Raw genomic sequence first — 20,252 nt, 5'->3', positions numbered from 1 at the left:
TCTCACAAAAACACATCAAAAATGTATATTACATACAGTGCCTTTATGAAAGTATTCGGCCCCTTGAACTTTGCGACCTTTTGCCACATTTCAGGCATCAAAACATAAAGATATAAAACTGTATTTTTTTGTGAAGAATCAACAACAAGTGGGACACAATCATGAAGTGGAACAAACATTTATTGATATTTCAAACTTTTTAACAAATCAAAAACTGAAAATTGGGCGTGCAAAATTATTCAGCCCCTTTACTTTCAGTGCAGCAAACTCTCTGCAGAAGTTCAATGTGGAGGATCTCTGAATGATCCAATGTTGACCTAAATGACTAATGATGATAAATACAATCCACCTGTGTGTAATCAAGTCTCTGCATAAATGCACCTGCACTGTGATAGTCTCAGAGGTCTGTTAAAAGCTTAGAGAGCATCATGAAGAACAAGGAACACACCAGGCAGGTCAAGATATACTGTTGTGAAGAAGTTTAAAGATGGATTTGGATACAAAAAGATTTCCCAAGCTTTAAAACATCCCAAGGAGCACTGTGCAAGCGATAATATTGAAATGGAAGGAGTATCAGACCACTGCAAATCTACCAAGACCTGGCCGTCCCTCTAACTTTCAGCTCATACAAGGAGAAGACTGATCAGAGATGCAGCCAAGAGGCCCAAGATCACTCTGGATGAACTGCAGAGATCTACAGCTGAGGTGGGAGACTCTGTCCATAGGACAACAATCAGTCGTATATTGCACAAATCTGGCCTTTATGGAAGTGGCATGAAGAAAGCCATTTCTTAAAGATATTCATAAAATGTGTCATTTAAAGTTTGCCACAAGCCACCTGGGAGACACACCAAACATGTGGAAGAAGGTGCTCTGGTCAGATGAAACCAAAATTGAACTTTTGGCAACAATGCAAAACGTTATGTTTGGCGAAAAAGGCAGACAGCTCATCACCCTGAACACACTATCCCCACTGTCAAACATGGTGGTGGCAGCATCATGGTTTTGGGCCTGCTTTTCTTCAGCAGGGACAGGGAAGATGGTTCAAATTGATGGGAAGATGGATGGAGCCAAATACAGGACCATTATGAAGAAAACCTGATGGAGTCTGCAAAAGACCTGAGACTGGGACGGAGATTTGTCTTCCAACAAGACAATGATCCGAAACATAAAGCAAAATCTACAATGGAATGGTTCAAAAATAAACATATCCAGGTGTTAGAATGGCCAAGTCAAAGTCAGACCTGAATCCAATTGAGAATCTGTGAAAAGAACTGAAAACTGCTGTTCACAAATGCTCTCCATCCAACCTCACTGAGCTCGAGCTGTTTTGCAAGGAGGAATGGGGAAACATTTCAGTCTCTCGATGTGCAAAACTGATAGAGACACACCCCAAGCACTTACAGCTGTAATCGCAGCAAAAGGTGGTGCTACAAAGTATTAACTTAAGGGGGCTGAATAATTTTGCACGCCCAATTTTTCAGTTTTTGATTTGTTAAAAAAGTTTGAAATATCCAATAAATGTCGTTCCACTTCATGATTGTGTCCCACTTGTTGTTGATTCTTCACAAAAAATACAGTTTTATATCTTTATGTTTGAAGCCTGAAAAGGTCGTAAAGTTCAAGGGGGCCAATACTTTCGGAAGGCACTGTATAATTGTCTACGATTAAGACCGAGGACTTTTCAAGCACCAAATTGAGCAAATGTCTGACTTTTTTAAGGTAGACCTATTCCAGTACTTGAATTTCTGGAACTCCAAATTCAAGTTCAACTAGGCTACTTTAAGCTCTTGGTACTGTTTAAAATTGCAGGTGTAATATGGAAACCAAAATGTATTTGTCATGTTACTTCATTACCAGATCGTATCATGAATGAGCCCACTAGGGCTCACATAAGGTGATGTCATTATATCCAGAATAATTAATAGGAATAACTTTGGGCGTTGAGCAATAGTCTGTCCTACACAATTGCGCACAGCAGACTACAGGTGTCCAATCTGAGGGCACAAAAAAACAAAAACATATGAAAACATGATTTAACATCTCTGTTAAATCTAAGGAGATGAATGACATCAATTCGCTACCGATATTATATCCAACATGGATCCAGGTGCAACTGTCTTCACCAGCATAACGAATGAGAAAATCTTATTTTTTTCCCAGCATTTGGGCTGTTGTTTACATGTTGCTTACATCAAAACAGCTGTTGTTTACATGTTGTTTACATCACATGTTGTTTACAGCTGTTGTTTACTTGACCGTCATTCAGAAAATTCCTTTCCTGGATCAGATGATGTTGTGTGAATATATCATGGTGTAAATAAACAGCTGGACACAAAAAAATAAAATAAAGATAATAATAAATAATAAATAAAAAACTAGATTTATGCATAATCATTGAGGAACCACTGTAATGAAAGTATCGATTTAGGTTTTAAGTATCAAGGTCATTTTGACTCTTTCAGCTAGAAGCATTTGATTTTGCAAACACAGACACATTTTTTTTGGGGGGGGGTTTGTGTGCCGTTTGTGTGCCCATGAAAACTAAATGTTATGTAGTTACACTGCATTTCTGAGATCTCTGTACAATAATGTGTCCATGATTATTACAGGGGTTAAGTTCAATGTCTAATTTAACTGATTAATGCTTAATTAAACTCTACATGATCACTGGGTTCCCCATGGGACGGTTGAGCTAACGTAGGCTAATGCGATTAGCATGAGGTTGTAAGTAACAAGAACATTTTCCAGGACATAGACATATCTGATATTGGCAGAAAGCTTCAATTATTGTTAATCTAACTGCACTGTCCCCTTTACAGTAGCTATTACAGTGAAATAATACCATGCTATTGTTTGAGGAGAGTGCACAGTTATGAACCTGACAAGTTATTAATAAATAAATTAGGAACATTTGTGTAGTCTTGATACAAAATGTTGAACAGAAATGCAATGGTTCATTGGATGAGTCTAACACTTTCAGTCTAAAACTTTGCACATACACTGCTGCCACCTAGTGGCCAAAATCTAAATTGCACCTGGGCTGGAATAATACATTATGGCCTTTCTCTTGCATTTCAAAGATGATGGCACAAAAACAATACCAAAAAAACTGCATGGTTTTTTTTCTTTGTATTATCTTTTACCAGATCTATTGTGTTATATTCTCCTACATTCATTTCACATTTCCACAAACGTCAAAGTGTTTCCAATCAAATGGTATCAATAATATGCATATCCTTGCTTCAGGTCCTGAGTTACAGGCAGTTAGATTTGGGAATGTCATTTTAGGAGAAAATTGGGGGGGGGGGGGAAGGGGCGGATCCTTATATATGATATAACGGCAACTTCTACAGCCATAAAGGTAATGTTTTTATGTCAAGACATCAACCATGAGAGATGGGTTAAACATAGCTTTTAAATAAAAAACTGAATTTGATTGAATATATCTATGTTCCACCTTATATCTTAATGTAATGACATACAAAGGAGGATGGAAAGAGAGGAAGGAGGGGGTGATTAGAGGAAGGAGGAGGGAAAGAGAGGAAGGAGGAGGGAAAGAGAGGAAGGAGGAGGGGAGAAGGAGGTGAGGAGAGGGGGAAGGAGGAGGAAGGAGGAGGGTGATTAGAGGGAGGAGGGGGGAGAGAGGAAGGAGGAGGGAAAGAGAGGAAGGAGGAGGGGTGATTAGAGGAAAGAGGGGAGAAGGAGGAGAGGAGAGGGGAAGGAGGAGAGGAGAGGGGAAGGAGGAGAGGAAAGAGGAAGGAGGAGAGGAAAAGAGGAAGGAGGGGGGAAATAGGTAGGAGGAAGGGAGAGCAGGAGGGGAAGAGAGGAAGGAGGGGGAAATAGGAATGTGGAGGAGAAAAGAGGAAGGAGGAGAGAGGAAGGAGAGGGGGAAGAGAGGAAGGAGGGGGGAAATAGGTAGGAGGAAGGGAGAGAAGTAGGGGAAGAGAGGAAGGAGTAGGTGCATAGGTAGGAAGAAGGGAGAGGAGGAGGGGAGGAGAGGAAGGGGGAGGGGAATAGAGAGAGGAGGAGGAGAGAGAGGAATTAGGGGGAGAGAGAGAGAGAGAGAGATAAAGGAGAGTGAACGGAGGAGAGGTTCAGATTGTCCCTCTTTCTCTCAGTCCTCTGATGTCTGTCAGGATGAAGCTGTTGTGTGTGACTCTGGCTCTCCTCCTCACTGCAAGTAAGAACTGTCCTCTACTTACACACACTTACACGTAATCACTTTCAGGTTGATGATACTTTATAGATGTTTTAATGTTTTATGTCTGTTTTTCTTCACAGATTTCTGTGACGGTATAACAGTTAAACAGTCTCCTGTCCTGTCTGTGTGTAGAGAAGGAGATGCGTCAGTCACTCTACGGTGTTACCACGACGTCAGCAGCTACTACTACATGTTCTGGTACCGACAGAGAGACAACAACATGGAGATGCTGACATATTCTCATGGTCAAGGCTTGTGGGAAATACAACCTCCCTTTGAGAAGGATGTACATTACACCATGAGCAGGCCGGAGCTGACTAGATCCACTCTGGAGATCAAGAACCTGGAGGTTGGGGACGAGGCTGTGTATTACTGTGCTTCCAGTACAGCACCATGACTCAGAACAGATACACTTCCTTACAACAACCCTTGAAGCCACAGGAGGGGGGGGACCACACCAGAGAGAAGGGGGAGAGGAGGGGTAGTGGGGGTGTCGTTGGTGACATCTCTAATTTCTTGGTGTTTTGTTATTAGTCCTCTATTTATAAACTTTTATTTTAATTGTAGACGTTTTTTCAATTTTAAAACATGACCAAAAACAAGCAGTAAAGAAGAACAATGTTCTCATGTTGTGGCTCTCCGTCTTCTTCTGACTTAGGGCTTGTTTCGATCCACATCGCAGAAGTTCAGCTTTACAGCGTGACTGAAATTGAAAAGCCATGTTCCCGCTTTATCGGAGACATTCAGTGAACCAGTCGGCTCAGTCGGATCGGAAAAATACCTTTCAAATGTTGATTGTGGAATCTGTGACGCTTCAGTGTTACGGATTGAATAGAAAAGCCATCTTCCTGTGAATGTTGTTGAAATCAGAAAACAGATTTGAGTTTTGTGACCTCTTACTCGCTGGCCTAGTCAGTGATTCTAAGGTCATACGTCATGTCTATACTAGATTTTGATTGGCCAATGCATGTCAGAGTTTTTCTCCTCCTCTTTTGTCGGCCATTATTCCTGACCGACATTTGTCACCTCCGCTGAGAACTCCTATATGGTGGCTAGTTGTCTTGGTAAAAGCGAGTTTGAAATATTATAGGCACTTTTTGAAATGACCTCCAAGACATTCCACCAAGTTGTCAACAGAGACACCTGAACTCAGAGAAGTTGTCAACAGAGACACCCGAACCACAGAGAAGTTGTCAACAGAGACACCCGAACCACAGAGAAGTTGTCAACAGAGACACCCGAACCACAGAGAAGTTGTCAACAGAGACACCTGAACCACAGAGAAGTTGTCAACAGAGACACCCGAACCACAGAGAAGTTGTCAACAGAGACACCCGAACCACAGAGAAGTTGTCAACAGAGACACTCCGAACCACAGAGAAGTTGTCAACAGAGACACCCCACAGAACCACAGAGAAGTTGTCAACAGAGACACCCGAACCACAGAGAAGTTGTCAACAGAGACACCCGAACCACAGAGAAGTTGTCAACACAGACACCCGAACCACAGAGAAGTTGTCAACAGAGACACCCGAACCACAGAGAAGATGTCAACAGAGACACCCGAACCACAGAGAAGTTGTCAACACAGACACCTGAACCACAGAGAAGTTGTCAACAGAGACACCCGAACCACAGAGAAGTTGTCAACAGAGACACCCGAACCACAGAGAAGTTGTCAACACAGACACCCGAACCACAGAGAAGTTGTCAACAGAGACACCCGAACCACAGAGAAGATGTCAACAGAGACACCTGAACCACAGAGAAGTTGTCAACAGAGACACTCGAACCACAGAGAAGATGTCAACAGAGACACCTGAACCACAGAGAAGATGTCAACAGAGACACCTGAACCACAGAGAAGTTGTCAACAGAGACACCTGAACCACAGAGAAGTTGTCAACAGAGACACTCAAACCACAGAGAAGATGTCAACAGAGACACCTGAACCACAGAGAAGTTGTCAACAGAGACACCCGAAACACAGAGAAGTTGTCAACAGAGACACCCGAACCACAGAGAAGTTCAATTTTTTGGGTTAAATTCTCAGCAAAATTCACAATTGAATTCAGGACAGAATGCTTGAATAGTATTTGTTTATGTTGTAGCTAGGTAACTGTTGTTAGCTAGCGGGTCATAGCTTACTCTCCAACCGGTGACAGAGGAGCAATACCTCTGCTATCAGGAATGTGCACAGGGGTCAGCAAATTGAGGGTACATGACTCCTTGCCCACCCCAGCATTGGCCCCCACACAGACAAAGATATACTTACCACCTTATTTTTTTAAATTTATTTAACCTGGAAAGTCAGTTAAGAACAAATCCTTATTTACAATGACTGCCTACCCGGGCCAAACCCTCCACTAACCTGGACGACGCTGGGCCAATTGTGCGCCGCCCTGTGAGGCTCCCGATCACAGCCGGTTGTGATACAGCCTGGGATCGAACCTGGGTTTGTAGTGACGCCTCTAGAACTGTGAAGCAGTGCCTTAGACAGCTATGCCACTCAGCCCCCTTCTTCCACAAGCCGAAGAGGACTGTAACGTTAGTAAACAGCCAGACCAGTGGGAGCGGGAGGACATTTGTCCATCAGGTTAATTATTTAATTGAATTCATAACTTTTTTCACAAGCTCCTTTGCTGCATCTAAGTTAGCTAACATTCACGAGAACCAGTCCTCAGGCCATCAGACTGTTAAATAGTCACCACTAGCCGGCCTCCGCCCAGTATCCTGTCTGAACTTTAGACACTGTTACTAGCCGGCTACCACCCGGTACTCAACCCGAATATCTTATGTTGGGCTAGTAATTCATGTTCAAACGTGAACGTACCTAATGCACCTTAGAGACTGTTGTCCTAGTCAGTATCTGGTATCCACCATTTGCCTCATGCAGCGCGACACATCTCCTTCACATACAGTTTATCAGGCTGTTGATTGTGGCCTGTGGGATGTTGTCCCACTCCTCTTCAATGGCTGCGTGAAGTTGCTGGATTTTGGCAGGAACTGGAACACTCTGTCGTACACACCGTTCCACAGCATCCCAAACATGCTCATTGGGTGACATGTCTGGTGTGTTTGTAGGCCAGGGAAGAACTGGGACATTTTCAGCTTCTAGGAATTGTGTCCAGATCCTTGTGACATGGGGCTGTGTATTATCATGCTGAAACATGAGGTGATGGTGGTGGATGAATGGCACGACAATGGGCCTCAGGATCTGGTCACAGTATATCTGTTCATTCAAATTGCCATCGATAAAATGCAATTGTGTTCATTGTCCGTAGCTTATGCCTGCCCATACCATAACCCCACCGCCATCATGGGACATTGTTCACAACATTGACATCAGCAAAATTGCCGAATTCACACACTTATCAAGAGAACATCCCTGGTCCTCCCTACTGCCTCTGATCTGGAGGACTCACTAAACAGAGAACATCCCTGGTCATCCCTACTGCCTCTGATCTGGAGGACCCACTAAACAGAGAACATCCCTGGTCCTCCCTACTGCCTCTGATCTGGAGGACTCACTAAACAGAGAACATCCCTGGTCATCCCTACTGCCTCTGATCTGGAGGACTCACTAAACAGAGAACATCCCTGGTCATCCCTACTGCCTCTGATCTGGAGGACTCACTAAACAGAGAACATCCCTGGTCATCCCTACTGCCTCTGATCTGGAGGACTCACGAAGCAGAGAACATCCCTGGTCATCCCTACTGCCTCAGATCTGGAGGACTCACTAAACAGAGAACATCCCTGGTCCTCCCTACTGCCTCTGATCTGGAGGACTCACCAAACAGAGAACATCCCTGGTCATCCCTACTGCCTCTGATCTGGAGGACCCACTAAACAGAGAACATCCCTGGTCCACCCTACTGCCTCTGATCTGGAGGACTCACTAAACAGAGAACATCCCTGGTCATCCCTACTGCCTCTGATCTGGAGGACTCACCAAACAGAGAACATCCCTGGTCATCCCTACTGCCTCTGATCTGGAGGACTCACTCAACAGAGAACATCCCTGGTCATCCCTTCTTCCTCTGATCTGGAGGACTCACTAAACAGAGAACATCCCTGGTCATCCCTACTGCCTCTGATCTGGAGGACTCACCAAACAGAGAACATCCCTGGTCATCCCTACTGCCTCTGGTCTGGAGTACTCACTAAACAGAGAACATCCCTGGTCATCCCTACTGCCTCTGATCTGGAGGACTCACCAAACAGAGAACATCCCTGGTCATCCCTACTGCCTCTGATCTGGAGGACTCACTCAACAGAGAACATCCCTGGTCATCCCTACTGCCTCTGATCTGAGGACTCACAAACAGAGAACATCCTGGTCATCCCTACTGCCTCTGATTTGGAGGCCTCACTAAACACACTGTCTGAGTGTTGGAGTGTGCCCCTGGCTAACTAGATAAAATACCAAATCAAATGGTGCCATCTGGTTTGCTTAATATAAGGAATTTGAAATGATTTATTCTTTTACTTTTGATACTTAAGTATATTTTAAACCAAATACTTTTAGGCTTATACTCAAGTAGTATTTTACTGGGTGACTTTCATTGTTACTTGAGTCATTTTCTATTAAAGGTGTCTTTACTTTTACTCAAGTATGACAACTGGGTACTTTTTCCACCACTGCTAGTATATAAGCCTACCCTTGATATCAAATGAAGCTCTTCGATTAAAAAGGGAGACATTTCTCAGAGATGATCCTACACTGACCTCTGGAGGGTAACTGTGGGATGACACAAAGTCACGCCAGAATTCTATAGTATCCTTTTCAATTCAATTCCATTGGCTTGAGATATAAAACAAAAGAAACACATTTCAGATTATCCCTAAATACATATATACCTTTTATACAAACCATTCCACAATATAATGATACTGTCACTAAAGCAGATACCTCCTACCAGTTAAATAAAGGTTGAAAAAAAAAAAAAAAGATATGATCAAATGCAATTAGAATCAAGTTAGAAGGTAGTGCAAGTTTTAGACTGGATCTTGTCAGGCCTGCTCTATGATAGGCTGTTACTGTCACGTGATGCAGCATGGCAGGGGGAGAGGAGAGGGAGAGGGGACAGGGCTGTGATTGAGACAGCTGTCATTTACATTTTTAGATTTAAAAAAACATTTACCTGTCCTTCCCTCCTTCTCCTCCTACCTCTCCTCTCCTCCTACCTCTCCTCTCCTCTCCTCCCCCCCTCTCCTCTCCTCTCCTCCCCCCCTCTCCTCTCCTCCTCCTCCTCTCCTCTCCCCTCCTCCTCCTCTCCTCCCCCTCCTCTCCTCCTCTTCCTCCTCCTCCTCTCCTCCCCCCTCCTCCTCCTCTCCTCCCCCTCCTCCTCCTCCTCCTCTCCTCCCCCTCCTCCACCTCCTCCTCTCCTCCCCCCCTCCTCCTCCCTCTCCCTCTCCTCCCCCTCCTCCTCCTCCTCCTCCCACTCCCCACCGTCTCCTACTCCTACTCCCCACCTTCTCTCCTCCCCTCCACCTACCCCCCTCCCCTCCTCCTCCTCCCCTCCTCCACCTCTTCTCCTCCCCCCTCCCCTCCCTCCCTCCCCCCTCCTCTCCTCCTCCCCTCCTCCCCCCCTCTCCTCCTCCCTCCCTCCTCCACTCCTCCCCCTCTCTTCCCATCCTCTCCTCCCTGCTGCTTTTCTTAGTACTGCTGACGGAAATAGAAGGCTGTCAGTTTGGACCAGGATCCCACTCCAGTAACAACAGTAGAAAAGACATAATATTAATTATAAACATTACATTTTGGATATTGTCTTTTTACATTGTCTTTTTATTGATGTTATTCATTACATCAATCAATAGAAAGAAAAAAGTAAATATCCAAATGTAAATGTTTATTATTAAAATCATGAAATTGATGTTCTATTTATAGGGTCAGGATCCAACTGCGGTAACCCTCCCACGCCGACGCACCTGCTGCTACAGACAGATACTGAGAGACTGAGATGGTGAGAGAGATACAGAGAGAGAACAGGGAGGGAAATAAACAACAGAAAGAACAGAACGAGTGTTTTTGTGTGATGCTTTAACACTGTGGGGACAGGGGCCACGGTGATATATTTACATAGAGACGCGCCGTACAAAAACCTCCTACCATTCACTTCCACAGGAGAGGTCTGGGGCCTATTCACACACTACTACAGACTGTCGAGAGTCTGGAGAGACGTTTTGATAATATAATCTACTTTACTGGAGCATTTTCCTGGACAAGACAACAAACTTATGAATTCAGATTTAGTTCCATAAGGGAGTTGGTTTGATTCATGTTTGACCATAAAATCTCCTCAAATGTTTTGCTGAACTCGGTAGTTATTTTTAGAGCATCTTAGAGCATCTCTGAGTATCTCTGAGTATCTCTGTTCATATTCCCTTGAGGCTGAACGACAAAGAGATCTGAGGTATTTTTGGAAGAGGAGAAAAACGATGTGACACTGGAAGAGAGGCCTACTTTGGGAATGGAACCAAACTCACAGTTTTAGGTAAGTTCACTTCAGATGAATGACATTGATATAGATCTGTAACCCTGCAGATGTTTGATTATAGTGTCTATGATTCAGCTGAACTAAATGGTTGATGTGAAAACACTGTGACTTCAAACCAACCAGCCTTCTTTGGGAATGGAACCAAACTCACTGTTTTAGGTAAATACTTCCTCATTGATTTACTTACTGTACCTGACAATGTTATGATTATGGATCTAATAGTCAGTTGAACAATTGACGAGTCGTATAAAGTGGTTATTATGTTAGATGCCAAATGCGTAGACAAGTTCAGTAGCTTGTGGTTGGCACATTACTGCTCAGTATGTCCGCACTGTGACAACTATAATCCTGCATTCTTTGGAGCAGGAACCAAACTGACTGTTCTGGGTAAGAGAATATTCCCCATGATGGAACAAATGGGTCTCTATGTGTGGGTTTAGGGTTTTGTGATGTGAGGAGTTAGTTGATTCTAGATTCAGTACATTAGATTATTTCATACTAGTGTTACTCCACTCAATGCTTTTTGATGTTAAGCCTGTACACTGTGCCAACTATGAGGCCTATTTTGGACAAGGCACCAAATTAACAGTTCTCGGTAAGTCATCCCGTACACTATGTTTGTCGTAGGGACAATGAATGTGAGTGAGACAACATACTCGTGAGAAGAGATTTGATATTGTGGTATTACAGTATGTTTGAGTCATCTGTGTCGGTCTTGTTTAACTGGTTAAAACACGGTGTTAATCGGTAGGACGTCTTGACCAATACAGTTATCGAAGGCCATGTACAATTTAAAGTTGACGAGAAAAGGACTTGCTTGACTAGAGCAGTGTTCCACTGTACTGTGTTAATGGTGCCAGGCTCAGCACGTCAATATATCAATGTTCGAGCAATATTCCACTGTACTGTGTTAATGGTGCCAGGCTCAGCACGTCAATATATCAATGTTCGAGCAATATTCCACTGTACTGTGTTAGTGGTGCCAGGCTCAGCACGTCTATATATCTATATTAGAGCAGTGTTCCACTGTACTGTGCTAATGGTGCCAGGCTCAGCACGTCTATATATCTATATTAGAGCAGTATTCCACTGTACTGTGCTAATGGTGTCGGCCAGGCTCAGCACGTCTATATATCTATATTAGAGCAGTGTTCCACTGTACTGTGTTAATGGTGCCAGGCTCAGCACGTCTATATATCTATATTAGAGCAGTATTCCACTGTACTGTGTTAATGGTGCCAGGCTCAGCACGTCTATATATCTATATTAGAGCAGTATTCCACTGTACTGTGTTAATGGTGCCAGGCTCCAGCACGTCTATATATATTAGAGCAGTATTCCACTGTACTGTGTTAATGGTGCCAGGCTCAGCACGTCCATACTATATATCTATATTAGAGCAGTGTTCCACTGTACTGTGTTAGTGGTGCCAGGCTCAGCACGTCTATATATCTATATTAGAGCAGTATTCCACTGTACTGTGCTAATGGTGCCAGGCTCAGCACGTCTATATATCTATATTAGAGCAGTGTTCCACTGTACTGTGTTAATGGTGCCAGGCTCAGCACGTCTATATATCTATATTAGAGCAGTGTTCCACTGTACTGTGCTAATGGTGTTGGCCAGGCTGACTTCGGTGGAGGAACCCGGTTAACTGTTCTAGGTGAGAAATGACACTGAAAAAAAGAGCAGTATTCTGTTGGTTATAAACCATGTAAACTATGTGGTTATAATGTATATAGAGAATGGTACTGTAACAGAAGTAGGGTAGTATCTATCGATCGTCCTCCTGACGTGGTCACATACAGGTGGGATTAAATCCACTGTGCTGGTGGTGTTGGCCAGGCTGACTTCGCTGGAGGAACCCGGTTAACTGTTTCGGGTGAGACAACACACCAACATAATATAACGTTGCTACCTGATTGTGATTTTAAAACTACATGTCATTTAAACACCTTTATATGTTATGGCCACAGTCTGTCGGTTACAGTGTGTGGTTGATATTCATGGGTTGGAATGTGACCTAAAGATTGGTCGAGGTGGAACACACTTGAATATCATTAGTAAAATAGTCCCCATAATTGATTTGGTTGTAAACTATGTCAGATTTAACCCCGTCAGCTGAATGTCTCAGAGGTCCTGTGAAGAGTTTTTGAATAACTTTAACAGAGTAACAAAGATCGAAACAAAGTCAGAGAGACAGTAAAAGATACCGCTTTGTGTCTCTGTGCTCGTACTCGAGGCATATTTTGGAGCCGGCACCAAACTCACCGCTTTAGGTAAGAAAACGAACAATGATCTGTTGTGGACTCTATCTGACAAATGTACACAGGGAATAACAAAGACCAAAACATTTTACATTTGGCAATATAGAAAATATCGTATTTGACTATACGTCTAAATGGTGTTAAAGTAAGAGAGTGTATTTGAATGGATCACAGTAAATACATTAGTTATGCTCAATCACCATGGTTATAAAGCTGTCTGGCTCCATGCCCAGACACCGTCTTCCTCTTCATTACAATACGAATCAGCTAGAGGAGAAGAGGTTCCTTAGCAGTGCAACCAGACACAGTCTTCTTCATTACAATACGAATCAGCTAGAGGAGAAGAGGTTTCCTTTTACAGTGCAACCAGACACCGTCTTCCTTCATTACAATACGAATCAGCTAGAGGAGAAGAGGTTCCTTAGCAGTGCAACCAGACACCGTCTTCCTTCATTACAATACGAATCAGCTAGAGGAGAAGAGGTTCCTTAGCAGTGCAACCAGACACCGTCTTCCTTCATTACAATACGAATCAGCTAGAGGCGAAGAGGTTCCTTAGCAGTGCAACCAGACACCGTCTTCGGTACTTAGGTCAAAACAATGATCATTTTCATCTCAAAATAATCTGGAAATGATTTTGTGGTGTCATTACATTTCAGAATAAAAAATCCAACAACCAAAGACAGCAGGTTTGGGGTGTAAAGGCTACAGCTAATCTCTGCTCGTACTGAGTAGTGAGGAGGGGTTATTTCTGTAGCTGTGTATCAGTGTGAACACCAACCAGGCGTACTTCGGCAATGGCACCAAACTCACAGTTCTGGGTGAGAAAACTGATTCTGTCATCTGTTATCTATGCCGTCATGGGTTTATCTGTTACTGAAAGAGACGTTCTCTTGTTTTTTTTTTATCCTGAAATTATTTTTAAATTAAAGGGTTTGTTTGCTTTGCATTCCTGGCATAGTTGAGCATGAACATATTCAGGGGGAGGGACATTTAAGCTGTACAAAGAGCTCATGATAAAGTGAATTAGCCCTATGCTCTGTCGACATAGACATGCTTTTAGAAATACAGTAAAAAACTTCCTTTGCTACAAGCCAAACTACTGCAAATACACCAATGGGTAGCTAGAATCCTCTTGGTTTTCTATGTCTGTGAGGATGTGGTGTGCTCTGGGTGCCTATGCTGCCTACTTTGGAGAGGGAACTAAGCTAACAGTTCTGGGTAAGAAAAACTGTAATACTGGTAGAATACTGTAAGAATACTGTTATAATACTGTAGTAATACTGTAAGAATACTGTAATACTGTTAGAATACTGTAAGAATACTGTAATACTGTTAGAATACTGTTATAATACTGTAGTAATACTGTAATACTGTTATAATACTGTAGTAATACTGTTAGAATACTGTTAGAATACTGTAGTAATACTGTAAGAATACTGTAGTAATACTGTAAGAATACTGTAGTAATACTGTAAGAATGCTGTAATACTGTTAGAATACTGTAGTAATACTGTAGTAATACTGTAAGAATACTGCAAGAATACTGTAGTAATACTGTAAGAATACTGTAGTAATACTGTAAGAATACTGTAATACTGTTAGAATACTGTAAGAATACTGTAATACTGTTAGAATACTGTAAGAATACTGCAAGAATACTGTAGTAATACTGTAAGAATACTGTAATAATAATAATACTGTAAGAATACTGTTAGAATACTGTAATACTACTGTAGTAATAATGATACTATAAGAATACTGTAAGAATACTAGTAATAATAGTACTATAAGAATTCTGTAAGAATGTGTTTCTATGTGTTTGACTTGGCATACATTTATTTATTAATGACATTTTGTGATTAATTACATTTTGTGATGAACTCTCTCATTGATTCATTTTGTGATGAGCTCTCTCATTGATTCATTTTGTGATGAGCTCTCTCATTGATTCATTTGTGATGAGCTCTCTCATTGATTCATTTTGTGATGAGCTCTCTCATTGATTCATTTTGTGATGAGCTCTCTCATTGATTCATTTTGTGATGAGCTCTCTCATTGATTCATTTTGTGATGAACTGTCTCATTGATTCATTTTGTGATGAACTGTGTTTTAAAGCACTCGGGTTCAGGTATGATGTCGACAGCAACAGAGCCATTGATTGAGTGTTAAAATACTCCACTGTTTTCTCCATGCAGATCCAAACATCAAAGTCACTGAACCCACAGTGAAAGTCCTCGCACCCTCCGCTAAGGAGTGTGAAGATAGAAACAAGAAGAAGAAGAAGACCCTAGTGTGTGTCGCTGAAGGTGCACCTGCTTCTACCACCAGCACCACGTCACGGTCTTCTGGCAAGGGACTGACAACAACGTCAACAGAACTGAAGGTGCTGAACTAGTACTAGTTTTGACTCCAATGATTCCCCAATGTCTAGGGCCTTGTGGGATGAAGATACCTTAATGGTTTACTGATGACCCATACAGGTCACCTGCCAGCAGACTGAGAGTCCCAGCCTGCAAGGAATGGCACAAACCAGACCTGCACATACTGATTACTGACCTGCAATGTGCAGCTACTTTACAATGGGACTGACAATATAAAAGTGAATGACACCATTAGTGGAGATCTCCAAGGTAATAAAACAATGAATGACACTGTCTGTGTTTCTGAGAAGAAAGAGATTTGACTGATGAGCTGTATACTGAGACCGCATACACTAGTTTTGAGGCATACTGATGACCTGCAATGATGACCTGCATACTGATGACCTGCCAATGTACTGAACCTGCATACTGTACTGATGACCTGCATGATGACCTGCATACTAATGACCTGTATACTGATGACCTGCATACTGATGACCTGCATACTGATGACCTCTTGACCTGCATACTGATGACACGTCAACCGCCACTGTACTGATGACCTGTATACTGATGACCTGCATACTGTACTGATGACCTGCATACTGATGACCTGCATACTGATGACCTGAATACTGTCTGATGACCTGCATACTGGTATGACCTGCATACTGATGACCTGCATACTGATGACCTGCATACTGATGACCTGCATACTGATGACCTGCATACTGATGACCTGCATACTGATGACCTGATGGACCTGCATACTGATGACCTGCATACTGATGACCTGTATACTGATGACCTGCATACTGATGACCTGCATACTGATGATGACCTGCATACTGATGACCTGCATACTGATGACCTGTATACTGATGACCTGCATACTGATGACCTGTATACTGATGACCTGCATACCTGTACCTGATGACCCATGATGACCCTGCATACTGATGACCTGCATACTGATGACCTGCATACTGATGACCTGCATACTGATGACCTGCATACTGATGACCTGCATACCTGATACTGCTGATGACCTGCATACTGTACTGACCACTGCATACTGATGACCTGCATACTGACCTGAATACTGTACTGATGACCTGCATACCGCATACTGATACTGTACTGATGACCTGTATACCGATGACCTGCATACCGATGACCTGTACTGATGACCTGCATACTGATGACCTGCATACTAATGTACCTGAGCTGTATACTTTATGACCTGCATACTGATGACCTGCATACTGATGACCTGAATACTGATGACCTGCATACCGATGACCTGCATACTGATGACCTGCATACTGTACTGGCCTGTATACTGATGACCTGCATACTGTACTGATGACCTGCATACTGATGACCTGCATACTGATGACCTGTACTGTACTGATGACCTGCATACTGATGACCTGCATACTGATGACCTGCATACTGATGACCCATACTGATGACCTGCATACTGATGACCTGCCATACTGATGACCTGTATACTGATGACCTGCATACTCGTACTGATGACCTGCATACTGATGACCTGCATACTGATGACCTGTATACTGATGACCTGCATACTGATGACCTGCATACTGATGACCTGCATACTGATGACCTGCATACTGATGACCCAGGATATACTGATGACCTGCATACTGATACCGACGACTGTATGACTGATGACCTGCATACTGATGACCTGTATACTGATGACCTGCATACTGATGACCTGCATACTGATGACCTGCATACTGATGACCTGCATACTGATGACCTGTATACTGATGACCTGCATACTGATGACCTGTATACTGTACTGATGACCTGCATACTGAACTGATGACCTGCATACTGATGACCTGCATACTGATGACCTGAATACTGTACTGATGACCTGCATACTGATGACCTGCATACTGATGACCTGTATACTGTACTGATGACCTGCATACTGATGACCTGAATACAGGACCACCCGAATATGACCTGTATACTGATGACCCGCATACTGATGACCTGCATACCGATGACCTGAATACTGTACTGATGACCTGCATACTGATGACCTGCATACTGATGACCTGCATACTGTACTGATGACCTGCATACTGATGACCTGCATACTGATGACCTGCATACTGATGACCTGTATACTGATGACCTGCATACTGATGACCTGCATACTGATGACCTGCATACTGATGACCTGTATACTGATGACCTGCATACTGATGACCTGCATACTGATGACCTGTATACTGATGACCTGCATACTGATGACCTGCATACTGATGACCTGCATACTGTACTGACCCTGCATACTGATGACCTGAATACTGATGACACCATACTGATGACCTGTATACTGATGACCTGCATACTGATGACCTGCATACTGTACTGATGACCTGCATACTGATGACCTGCATACTGACGACCTGAATACTGTACTGATGACCTGCATACTGAGCCGACCTGCATACTGATGACCTGCATACTGATGACCTGCATACTGATGACCTGCATACTGATGACCTGCACTGATGGACTTGTTGACCTGCATAAGTGACCTGTATACTGATGACCTGCATACTGATGATGACCTGCATACTGATGACCTGTATACTGATGACCTGCATACTGATGACTGATGACCTGCATACTGATGACCTGTATACTGATGACCTGCATACCAGGTCGATGACCTGCATACTGATGACCTGTATACCTGATACCACGACCTGTATACTGATGACCTGAATACTGTACGATGACCTGCATACTGATGACCTGAATACTGATGACCTGCATACTGATGACCTGTATACTGATGACCTGCATACTGATGACCTGCATACTGATGACCTGCATACTGATGACCTGTATACTGTACTGATGACCTGCATACTGATGACCTGCATACTGATGACCTGCATACTGATGACCTGCATAATACGACCTGATACTGACCTGTATACTGTACTGATGACCTGCATACTGATGACCTGCCAGTACTGATGACCTGCATACTGATGACCTGCATACTGATGACCTGGTATACTGTACTGATGACCTGCATACTGATGACCTGCATACTGGATGACCTGAATAGTGTACTGATGGCCCACCCGTATACTGATGACCTGCATACTGTACTGATGACCTGTATACTGATGACCTGAATACTGATGACCTGAATACTGTACTGATGACCTGCATACTGATGACCTGAATAACTGACCTGTACTGATGACCTGAATACTGATGACCTGTATACTGATGACCTGAATACCTTATGACCCCATAATATGACGGACCTGAATACTGATGACCTGAATACTGTATGACCTGCATACTGACCTGCATACTGTACTGATGACCTGCATACTGATGACCTGCATACTGTACTGATGACCTGCATACTGATGACCTTCATACTGATGACCTGCATACTGATGACCTGCATACTGTACTGATGACCTGCATACTGATGACCTGTATACTGATGACCTGCATACTGTACTGATGACCTGCATACTGATGACCTGCATACTGATGACCTGCATACTGATGACCTGCATACTGTACTGATGACCTGCATACTGTACTGATGACCTGCATACTGATGACCTGCATACTGTACTGATGACCTGTATACTGATGACCTGCATACTGATGACCTGCATACTGATGACCTGCATACTGATGACCTGTGATACTGTACTGATGACTACGTAATGATGACCTGCATACTGATGACCTGCATACTGACCTGCATACTGATGACCTGCATACCGAGTGACCAGAAACACGTACTGGATGACCTGCATCACCAGGACCAAGAAACACTGATGCCCTAAATCAGTGTACCCAGATGACACTGGCCTAGATCATTGGTTGGATCCCCAGGACCAGAAACACTAACCTACCGATCATTGAATACTGATGGACCTGAATAACCTAGATCATTGATGACCCCATGACCCAGACCTAGATCACTGATGACCTGCATACCGATGACCTAACCTAGATCATTGGTTATATCCCAGGACCTGAATACTGATGACCTTGAATACCCCAGTACCAGAACACTATGACCTACTGACTCATACCGATGGTTGGATCGCCCAGGACCTTCATAGAAACACTATACCTAGATCATTGGTTGACCCAGGATACCAAGAAACACTAACCTAGATCATTGGTTGGATCCCCAGGACTGATGACACTAATGACCTAGATCCTTGGTTATATCCCCAGGACCAGGAACACTGTACTGGATGACCTCATACTGTACTGATGGACCAAGAAACATACTGATGATTGGTTGTACTGTATTTTTCTCAATGGATGATCTGCTAACAATATCATCTGATACCACCTTAATCAAGGTCATTTGAATGTATTGTTGTGACCTTGCAGATTACTGGCATACTGATGAAGAGCACCCAGACTGGCCAAATCTGGCCTCACAAAACACTGCAAATCATTGCTCCAGGACCCAGAAACACTGGTCGATCATTATTGATCCCAGGACCTGACCAACGATCATGGAAACTAACCTGGACTGAGTCATGGTTAACCTAGATCATTGGAAGTTCCAGGTGATCATTGTTCACCAAGAACATGCTCAAATATGATAAGGTTCATCAAACACTAGCCAGGACCAAGAAACACTCTCTTGGTTGATCTCCTCTTCTTGGTTATCTCTGCCTTGTGGCCTAGATCACGGTTGTCCAGGACCAAGAAACAATTTCATTGGTTGGGTATTTTTCTCAATGGTCTTGCCAACTATCATCTATGGTCAGGTATTGTGACAGTGACCACACAAGAGCAGATCCCACTGGACACACCACGTCATTTCAAGCGTGGATCCATTGAGAGAAAATACTTGGT

At 43.2% G+C, this 20,252-nt stretch overlaps 1 gene segment (V, D, J or C); it reads left to right on the top strand.

The window, feature by feature from the left end:
• The first annotated feature begins 4,115 nt into the window (after nt 1-4,115).
• On the top strand, nt 4,116-15,373 carry LOC135535738 (T-cell receptor beta chain V region 3H.25-like). The segment is given in 5 exon segments: nt 4,116-4,183; nt 4,285-4,587; nt 10,705-10,708; nt 13,743-13,795; nt 15,174-15,373. Coding segments are annotated over 5 exon segments (615 nt in total).
• The last annotated feature ends 4,879 nt before the right edge of the window (nt 15,374-20,252 follow it).

Source organism: Oncorhynchus masou, unplaced genomic scaffold (genome assembly GCF_036934945.1).
Source record: "Oncorhynchus masou masou isolate Uvic2021 unplaced genomic scaffold, UVic_Omas_1.1 unplaced_scaffold_5067, whole genome shotgun sequence".
NCBI lineage: Eukaryota > Metazoa > Chordata > Actinopteri > Salmoniformes > Salmonidae > Oncorhynchus > Oncorhynchus masou.
Note: the sequence above shows the minus strand (reverse complement) of the source record. Positions and strands in the feature narration are given on the sequence as shown.